The sequence below is a fragment of the Cucurbita moschata genome, unplaced genomic scaffold (assembly GCF_002738365.1).
Source record: "Cucurbita moschata cultivar Rifu unplaced genomic scaffold, Cmos_1.0 Cmo_Scf00095, whole genome shotgun sequence".
In the NCBI taxonomy this organism is placed as follows: Eukaryota; Viridiplantae; Streptophyta; class Magnoliopsida; order Cucurbitales; family Cucurbitaceae; genus Cucurbita; species Cucurbita moschata.
The window spans coordinates 297,907-307,929 of NW_019268611.1; the positions used below are offsets into that span (position 1 = coordinate 297,907).

General features: G+C 36.5%; 2 protein-coding genes across 3 annotated transcripts; one reads left to right on the top strand and one right to left on the bottom strand.

Annotated features, from left to right (window-relative positions):
• The first annotated feature begins 3,197 nt into the window (after positions 1-3,197).
• LOC111439467 (BTB/POZ domain-containing protein At5g67385-like) lies at positions 3,198-5,768 on the top strand. Of its 2 annotated transcripts, XR_002709808.1 has the most exons (6): positions 3,198-3,551; positions 3,624-3,693; positions 3,768-4,304; positions 4,385-4,888; positions 4,973-5,529; positions 5,576-5,768. XR_002709808.1 is itself a non-coding variant. In XM_023077138.1 (5 exons), exons 1-5 carry the CDS (start codon positions 3,487-3,489, stop codon positions 5,462-5,464), a joined length of 1,668 nt encoding a protein of 555 aa, XP_022932906.1. In that variant the 5' UTR covers positions 3,198-3,486; the 3' UTR covers positions 5,465-5,768. The 2 variants fall into 2 exon arrangements, 1 of the variants encoding a protein (XP_022932906.1); XM_023077138.1 differs by having other exon boundaries at positions 4,973-5,768.
• Positions 5,769-6,529: 761 nt separating this feature from the next.
• On the bottom strand, positions 6,530-8,251 carry LOC111439473. Its single transcript, XM_023077148.1, has 3 exons — positions 8,201-8,251; positions 7,149-7,354; positions 6,530-7,055 (listed from the first exon to the last, which is right to left on the bottom strand). The coding sequence occupies exons 2-3, from the start codon at positions 7,221-7,223 to the stop codon at positions 6,669-6,671; spliced, it is 462 nt and encodes a 153-aa protein (XP_022932916.1). The 5' UTR covers positions 7,224-7,354; positions 8,201-8,251; the 3' UTR covers positions 6,530-6,668.
• Positions 8,252-10,023: the final 1,772 nt, after the last annotated feature.

Below are 10,023 nucleotides of genomic sequence, written 5' to 3' on the forward strand. Positions count from 1 at the left end.
CATAACGGCTTTTGAAAGAAACTTTCGACACATCATTCTCCCTAATCCTGACATGGAGGCAACTTGGCCTTACCTAGCACCTTGTGGTCCTTGGTGCCTCACAAAAAATACTCACAGTTTCTTCCCATGAGGCCAACTTTGGTCTTCTTCTTGGCGTGACATCCTATCATGTTGTTTGCTTGAGCACGGTTACTTATCTGAGTAATGTACAAGCTATTTGGTAGTAGATAATCATTATATGAGTCTCATGGTGTTCTCTTAAGCGGGCTCCCTTAATGACTTATGGTTAACCTAGTTCTCTCAAGTATCTCATACTCACTTGTGTGTGTGGAATTGGAGTTCAACTTTTCTCAACCTAAATAGTTTAGACGAGGGTAGATTCCTATCATCATAGTGCATGATTTTTTTTCCCCTCCAAATAGTGGTAGAGTGAGTCATAGCTTGGCTTTATTATTGTTGTCCTCGACCTAGGGTCCACTAGCCTACCTTGATAGCTCCACGTCCTATCTTTATGAACATGTTTTTTCAGTCATGTGGACGGTTTATAATGTGGTCACATAATCTTGATAATGACATGTGGCTGCTAAGCATGGATTTCTTCTCTTAAAGTCAATAGAAAATTTGACATTCTTGAGCGATCATTTATTAGAAATGTCCATCACTCTATAACTCACAAATGGCATAATGCGATCATCACACTCTTGGAAGTCCATAAACTTGCCCTCAGTCTTTAAAGACTACAACCATAACCTTGTAACCACGACCTCTATAGCTCCTCTCTCATGGTTTATGATTCTTATTTGTCGACATGCCAACTTATCCAAAATTCCATTGGGGGTACTATTGGTGTGCTCTTAGCCTCATTAAGATCTTCCTTAGGTGATCTCTTATCAGCTTCATCTTGGAGTACACTGGTTTGCCGTCAATGACGACCATGATGACTGTATTGAGTGAGTCGTATGAACACTTGGTTCGTCAAATCCTGTAACTCTCCAGGACACTGGTCAAGTTGACTCTATAGTAGTTTTTGTGGAAGGGTCGTCAGTTAACCTTATACAAATATATTCAGAAAGAGGCACCTTAATGTCTTATGAGATACGACGTGCCAGGATATCGATCGTTCACTGGCAAGACAAAGTAAGTTTACTAAGTACAAGAAGAGAAATGTGAGCTCACCCAAAAACTAAGATATGCTTTCCAGTTGATCCGCGAAGCCAAAAATGTGTGAACTACCTCTAGAACTCAGAGTGCTTCGAAGTTCGAGGTCTTCCCAAAAGCTCAATTAACTATAGAATCTAATCCAGAGAAAAGCGGATGACAACTTACTAAGATTGGATGTGATTAGAGCTTACAAATAGACTGTTTACTGAGTATTTTTATACTTACCCCATTCTACATTTATTTTTCTTGTGTTCGCTGATTGTCAGTCAAGGTGGAGGAGCATTCGAGAGTTATACGGTCACATAGGAGGTTATTCCGGAGCATTTGTCTGTTTAAATTTTGGGATCTTCGGTATCCCATTCGCTAGTCCTTATTTTGTAAATAACTTTTTACAATGCTGGTTCATAACTAATTTTGATTTATCTTTCTCTTGATGTGTTGTTTGGTGTTAAATGGCATGAAATTTTATCACATTTTTTAATTTGATTTCGTCCTACCTTTTCATCATGATTCCGAAGCCTCAAAAATTGAATTGTGACATTAATTATGCAAATCTCTTCCATTTTCTCGAACAATGGTTTTAATCATGAGTTAAATAAGTAGTTTCACAAAATTTCACCAACAAACATATAGTAATCACTCATAAAAACTCCTACAATTCAAATCGTTACAATGACTAACATGTATGATGCATCCAAAACTCATACAACAACACAAACAAAATTGAAAAGAAGTAAGATGTCGAACAATATTGTCATTGTTGATATTAAAAAAAAAAAAGATAGCATTTGGGCATCAATCAAACAACAAAATAAAGCAGATGGGCCAAATGAAATTTCATACTATACTAAAAGCAAACCCATGTGGGATGGGGACATTTTGTTTTTGAGGTTTGGTGGCTTTTGGAAGATGTTCATTTCCATTTGTGGCTCAAATTTTGGCAAACGAACTTGCATGGTAGAGACTTTGACATGCATATATAAGTTTGAATTGACATCTCCTCTTTGTCTTATTTGATATGACAATTATTTATGGGTACAAAGGGAGCCCTAGCTGTGCCCTTACACATAATGGACGAGAAAGACAGGAGAATGCTCTTTATTAAAGTATGATCTCGATCTCTAAATTTTAATGGTTCAAAAGCTGTTTACATTCGATTATGGTTGTTAAAATCATTAATGAAAAGAATGATCCGACTGATTTTCTATGAATGTCTCGATAAACTTTATTTAGTCTTATTCATTTTTCTTTTGACGTGACTATAACCATATTTTTGTTTGGATAAAAGGGATTTAAGGACTTGATCGGAAAGTATGATCATGAATATAATTATTTCATTTGTTTTCATGCAACAATCCAAAATTGAACGAACTCCATGAATTGATATCATCATAATCATAAATACAAGGGTTCTTATCAATTCCACCAATTGGCCTCATTCATTTATTGAAGACCAAACTCCCATCACCCTCATAGTCCCACCCACTATCCCCAACATTTTGTTTCTACTTTTCTCTCTTACTTTCATCTATTGAAGATTGAGATGGATTCATTTATTTATTTTTGTACTTTAGTTCATATATTTTCAATAAATTAATTAGAAGTAAATTTTTATCTCTCTCTTTTTTTTTAATAATAATGAAAATAATTTTTAAGAATGAAAAAAAAAAAAAGACTATGTTTCTAAAATTTATCAAGGAAAATCTAAAATAGATTTTAAAAAAAAAAACAATAAATTAACACCCTAAATATATATATATATATATATATATATATATATATATATATAACAAAGTAACTCATATTTGAATCTAGAATTTTAAAAAATTTCATGAATTTTTTTAACCCCTTAACAATAGATTATATTTTAATAATACGATCGAGAGATTTGTGTTTATAGTCGTAATGGACGCAATGGGAGAAAAGTTGTTGAATGGGAAGTGTTAGTTGGTTGTTTGGTGTTGGGAAATTATTATAAGTTTGTAACATTGTTTTTGAGAGAAACTAAACCCTTTTTTGTTGAAAAATTAAGAAGTTGAGATATGTGGATGTTGCATTTTGGTGTGTTTGCTCCACCCAACATGCATCCCCCAATCTCATCTCCCAAGCCCACACCACATGCTCTTAGCCCCATCTTCTTTCTTCCCAATTTGCCCTTCCTTTTCCCCTTTATTACCCTAAATGCCATTCCTTCTGCTCATGATTGGGAGCCTGCAGATTTTGGTATGTTGGTGTCATTACAGAAGTAAATGAAGAATTTTTGAAGTGAAAAAGTTCCTGATGAGATGAAACCATCATGAATTTCAAGGTTCTTCAATCTCTCCCATGGCGGATCCTGAACAACATAAGAAACACCTTCAATCCACAGCCATGAAGAGGACCAGTGAATGGTATGTTCTTCTTCATTAAACTAGCTGCTATGGAAGTTCATCACTTTCTCTTATGATTCTGCTTTTGTTTAGGATCTTTTCCCAAGAAATTCCAAGTGATATCACAGTTCATGTTGGGGAAGCCTCCTTCGCCTTGCATAAGGTACAACAACGACTCAAATTCAATTTAGATGTTCTTAGATACATGAATTGAAGTTAGTTTTGTTTGTTTTGAAGTTCCCTCTTGTTTCAAAATGTGGGCACATAAGAAAACTAGTATCAGAATCAAGTGATGGTGATGTTACTACAAGTATTGAGCTTCATGATTGTCCTGGCGGGGCCGAGGCGTTCGAGCTAGCTGCCATGTTCTGCTACGGGATGAACTTCGAGATCGACATGAAGAACATTGTCATGCTCCGGTGCGCAGCGGAGTATCTCATGATGACGGAGGAATACGCTATTGGAAACCTGGTGGGGAGAAGTGAGGCTTACATAAATGAAGTTGCACTCAAAAGCCTTTCAGGGGCAGTGTCTGTTTTGCATATGTCTCAATCCCTTCTTCCAACAGCAGAGAAGGTCAAATTAGTGAGCCGTTGCATTGATGCTATTGCCATTGTGGCTTGCAAAGACACTCATTGGTGGGCTGAGGACTTGACTGTTCTAAGAATTGATATCTTCCAAAGAGTTCTTGTTGCAATGATGTCCAGAGGCTATAAACATTACTCTCTTGGTCCTGTTCTAATGCTGTATGCGAAGAAATCGCTCCGTGGCTTGGTGAGATCTCGATCCGATCCGATTTATTTGTTTGTTTTTGTTGTTTTTGTGTTGTTGTGTAAACAAAGTTAGTGCATCAGGAGGTATTTGGGAAGAGGAGGAAGAAAATTGAGGCAGAAGAAGAGCATGAGAAGAGAGTTGTATTGGAAACAATAGTGAGTCTTCTGCCAAGGGAGAAAAACGCGTTATCGGTTAGCTTTCTGTCGATGCTCCTCCGTTCAGCGATATATCTCGAGACAACGGTTGCTTGCCGGTTAGATTTGGAGAGGAGAATGGGTGCAGAATTAGGAGAGGCTGTTTTGGATGATCTTTTGATTCCCTTATATGCCTTCACTGGACATACATTGTTTGATGTTGACACTGTTCACCGGATCCTCCTCAATTTTGTTGAGTTTCAACACATTTCATTCCCCTCATCAGCCGAGTTTGAAGGAGTGGGAAAATTAATGGAGAATTATATGGCTGAAATTGCCTCGGATCCCAATTTATCTCTCACAAAATTCATTAATCTTGTTGAACTTGTTCCTGAACACTCGAGAGCTACAGAAGATGGAATCTATAGGGCCATAGATATCTACTTGAAGGTGAAACAACTCTGTCTTAATATCAAATTCCCATTTTTGATGATACCCTTTTACTGAATCATCATGTTGTATGGCTATTCATAGGCTCATCCTGGTTTGAGTGATATGGAAAGGAAGAAAGTATGCAGTTTAATGGACTGCCAGAAGCTATCAAGACAGGCGTGCGCTCACGCCGCACACAACGATCGCCTTCCCGTTCAAACCGTCGTGCAGGTGCTATATTACGAGCAGCAACGGCTACGAGATGTCGTGAATGACGGTGTCACCAGAGTCGAGTTGCCTCCAGTTTCAGATGAGCTCTCCATTTTGAGAAGGGAGAATGAGGAACTGAAGGTGGAGGTTGTCAAAATCAAAATGAAACTGAGAGAGTTTGAGAAGCCATCCATTAGCACTTCACAAACAAACACTCAACTGCAGGCTGCTGCTGAGAACCCTCCACCACCCAAGAAATCATTCATCAATTCTGTGTCGAAGAGGCTCGGTCGCCTCTACCCGTTTGTCCGTGCCGATGGAGTCGCATCAAACTCGAAAGGCCGAGTCAGGCGAGCCAAGGACCGGCGCCATTCAGTATCCTGAGCCAGCCTTGGATTGTTTCAAAACCTCTTTGTTTCTTAGTGTTTGTAATAAGATAAAAGGGTTGAGAATCAGTTTTATTGTTGTTTTTGGGAGAGATGAAAAGAAGAGTGGGAATTAGTGCGGTCTGAATCTGAATAATTGAATCTCTTTATACAAAAAGCTTTTGGATTAGAAAAAAAAAAAAAAAGCAGTGAAAACAGCCAACTCAACGCCTTACAAGGACATAGCTGCAGAAACAGCACGTTTTGGTCGGTTTATCTCACCCAATTCTTCATGGTCCCTAAAAGAATATGTTTCAAACTCAGCTCTTTTTTTAGTTTTGTTCCATATTTTATACCTTAATCAAACCCCTTTTATGCATTTTGTTTTTTTGTTTCGAAACGGGAATCTTCTGTTCTTGCCATGGTAGAGCCACCTGCTGAACAACTCAAGTCCACCGCTAGCAGATATTGTCCTATTTGGATTTTCCCTTCTAAGCTTTCTTGATAGAGAGAGGTTTCCACACCCTTACAAAGAATGCTCGTTCTCCTCCCCAACTGATGTGGGATCTTACAATTCACCTTCCTTTGGGGTCTAGCATCCTCACTAGCACTCGTTCCCTTCTCCAATCAATGTGGGACCCCAAATCCACCCCCTTTAGAACTCAACGTCCTGGCTAACATACTGTCTTATATCCACCCCTTTCGAGGCTCTGATACCATTTGTAACAGTCCAAGCCCAGTGCTAGTAGATATTGTCCTCTTTGGATTTTCCCATCTAGACTTCCCCTCAAGGTTTTTAAAACGAATATGCTAAGGAAAGGTTTTCACACCCTTATAAATATTGCTTCGTTCTCCTCACCAACGGAGGTAGGATCTCACATACCCAATTCTTCTACTACTTTAGTTTAGCTTAGCTTAGCTTAATTTAAGCCTTAAATGAGCAGCTGCAGACCTGATGAATCATAGATGATGAGTATTATGCATTCCTATCATAATCGTAACTTGCATTCGTTTTCGAATTTGAGATGATAACTTGTGCCTTATCCACCTAACTACGCTTAAATCAACAACGACAAGATGGTATGTCATGTGCAAAGGGCGGGTGATAATGATATTAACTCGGTTATAAACTTGTACACAGATAAGGCTCTCAATCAGCCAATGACAAGGGAATTATAAAAACTAGAAAAACAAAATCAATCAATAAACATAAAAAATGAAAATCAAGTGAGATTAAGGCTTACAACTTGACAAAGCCATGGATTTGGATGGTGTTGAGCAAGCCGGGTTTCATCTTGAAGCTCGAGAAATCCCAGAAACTCGCCATCTCGATAAAGAATTCCACCTTTAGGCGCAGATCCAGTGGTCGAGGAGGAGGAAGAATCGGAACCTCCTTTCATTAATTCACCCAATTTCTTTCTCCTCCTTCTCCTCCCTCCAACTTGATTACTATAACTGGAAGGCCCCAATGTCAATTCAATCTCACTTTCCTGAATAAACTCAATCTCTTCACCTTCTTCTTCTTCTTCCTCCTCTGTTTTTCCCCTGTTTTCAGCTATGTTCTTCATCAAAACCTTCTGAATTCTGTACAATCGGTGGAGCTCATAAACCTGCAACAAAAAAAGCCTCTGGCCGCTGTTAAACAAAAGGAAAGACGAGACAAAGGGAAGTGGAGAAAGAGGAAGAAGAAGAAGAAAAGGTACTTGGTGACGAAATGTGTGTTCATGGTTTAACATTGCCATCTTCAAATTGTGTTTACAGTAAGATTCGTCCGCCATGGGAGATCTACGAGAGAGAGAGAGAGAGGAGAATTTTGAATGCTCAGAAATTTCTTGCTGTTTTTCTGGTTCCGAGAATGTTGGGGGCCTTACAAATGGATCATGGAACAAGTAGATCTTCAGATTTTTGCCTAAAAACAGAACACCAACTCAAAACGACACTGGATTGAATCCAACACAAACAACAACAGTGTCGATATATATATATATATTATAAATGTTATTTATTTTTTCTTTTTTTCTTTTTTTTTTTTGTCTGTTTTCCTTTTTTTCTTTTTCTTTTTCCCTTATCGTTTATGTCCTTTTTGGTCCACAAGCTGGCAATTTCTCGTACCAAATATATCTTCATCATAAATAATAGTTTTTTAAAACCACACCAAAATATAATAATAATAATAAATAATTTAGTTCGGGTTTGAAATAAGTATTGATGTATATGAGTTGGGTTGGGCTGAATAAATCTTTTGAAACCATCCAAAAGTTAGAGTTAGTTAGATTGATGACTCGAACAACTCGAATAAAGTTTACAACCCAACTCTACCCTACACCACCCTACCCTCTATTTTGGGTTGGGTTAAGTTGGTTGTCGGGTTATTTTTTTTAAATTATTATAAAAAAATTATACCTATCTACTAGTAATAACTAAAATCTCATCAAACTCAAATATAAACATTCACAAGTGACAATATATTACTAACATAAGTTACAAACGTTAAATATTCTTAATCTTAAAAGTGGGTAGGGTTGGGTTGGATTGAATTGTAGCCTTATTTTTTAGTCATTCGAGTTGACTCGATTGAAAAAATGTCAACCTGTGAATTAACCCCAATATTTTATTTTCCAAAAATTCATTCCAACCCAAATTCGAAAAAAAAAATCTAACTCAACCTGATTTTGATTGGATAATTTAAGTTAGTTGAATTCTCAGATCATATAAACGTCATTTGAGAATAAACATAAGAGAGGAAGAAAATCACCTGAAGGATGAGACGTTGGAGACAGAAATGAGGTCGGAGAGAGAGGTAGAAAGACATAGCTGCTCCCTACATACATACAAATGTGTGTGTGTATATATATATATATATATATTATAGAAGGTGGGGGAGTTTGAATCATAATAAAATGAATAAATTAAATTACGAGTAAATTAAGATTTGGGAAATGTGAGGAGGAGGGATGTTGGGTCGCATGCAAAATAAAAAGAAAAGAAAATAGAGAGAGTCAGAGAGAGACATAGCAAATAGCGAAACCCCAAAATCATAAAACAATTTCTGTCAAAAGTTGTATGACACCCACACCACACCCACACACGCCTACGCCTACGCCACAATCCCTAATTATGTTCATATTTTCAACCCAAATTCAAGGCCACAACTTAAAATATAGTTGTTTTTTTTAGTATTATAATTCAAATTGTGATTAAACTTACAATTACGAACCAGATTAGCCAATCCGAACTTAGGTTAATTGGTTAAGACCATTCTCTCAATCGATCGAGTTCTTTCACCCCATTTGTTGTTGCATTTAGTTTGGAATTCTTTCGCCCCCATCGCTCAAAACACGCCGTTTTGAAGTTTCATCCCTAGTATCTCAATGCTACTTATGGCATTTCGACATTACCAACGTTTTCATAAGTTAGTTACATAGTTGGGAAACAATGTCTAAATGTTGTCACAATTTATGTCACAATTTCTATATATACAAGTTTGTGATTCCTAAACTAATTTTATTGAATTAAGAGAGTTTGGGAGGATTTCTCAAGGGCTAGGGGAGAGACTTCAAAACTAGAAAATGTAGATATTACGACAATTAAGATTGACGCGTGACAACAGGTTATTCTTACTTTTCTCAAATTTGCAGTTTTATATTATGGATCTCATATTGTGTTTAGATTTTGTTTTGTTGATCATGAGTATCTAGATTTCGTACTTGAGGGACTTGAGCTTTATCTATTTAGTGATGATTTATTCATGTTCTTATTTTCTTTTGACGGGAGTTTAGTTGTTCTTTTAAAAGTATGATTTATATTAGAAAATTCAACTCCATGATTAAGGGTTACTTTGATCTTAAAAGATGTTTAAGACCTTAAAAATAAACAAGGATGTTAGTTAAGGATATATTCATATGAAGGGCATGAAGTTACTCAATGATGAAGGTTTGATTTTCAATTATAAAAAATGGATTCAAATAATTTCAATTATCTATGGCCGATTAGGAAGTCATTTCCTACGGAAATGGTCAAATTGTTTAGAACTAATTCATGTTGATTTATGTGGGTCAATGTAAACTAAATATTTGAGTGGAAGTGTTTATTTTTTTATTGCTTACTTATGACTATAGTCGCATGAGCTGTATTTACTTTTTTCATCGTAGGTCAGAACTTTTGAGACGTTCCAAATTTTCAGAACTTTGGTGGAGAACCAAAGTAGCTGTCCCATTAAAGCTATTCGTACAAATAGAAGTAGGGAGTTCAAATCTAGAGAATTCAATTTGTTTTGCGAATAAAATGGCATCTAAAGGGAGCTAACAACTTCTTACATTAAGTAACAAAATGATATCATTGAACAAAAAAATCGAATAGTTGTGGATATGACATGAGATATGTTACAAGCAAAGAGACTTCTAACTCAATTTTGGGTAGCAGCTATAACAACATTGTTCTGTTTATTAAATCTCTCACTAACAAAAGTTGTCATGAATCAAACTCTTTTTTGGAGCATGACATTGAAGGAAACCATTTGTAAGTCATTTATGTATTTTTGGTTGTGTTGCTTATACTTTGATAAAGTCTCAAATTGGT

Coding starts and splice junctions, on each gene's coding strand:
- LOC111439467 (XM_023077138.1), top strand. CDS start 3,487: ATGGCGGATCCTGAACAACATAAGAAACACCTTCAATCCACAGCCATG. Junction 3,552..3,623: donor ATGAAGAGGACCAGTGAATG/GTATGTTCTTCT, acceptor GCTTTTGTTTAG/GATCTTTTCCCAAGAAATTC. Junction 4,889..4,972: donor CCATAGATATCTACTTGAAG/GTGAAACAACTC, acceptor GGCTATTCATAG/GCTCATCCTGGTTTGAGTGA.
- LOC111439473 (XM_023077148.1), bottom strand. CDS start 7,223: ATGGCGGACGAATCTTACTGTAAACACAATTTGAAGATGGCAATGTTA. Junction 7,056..7,148: donor AACACACATTTCGTCACCAA/GTACCTTTTCTT, acceptor TTTTTGTTGCAG/GTTTATGAGCTCCACCGATT.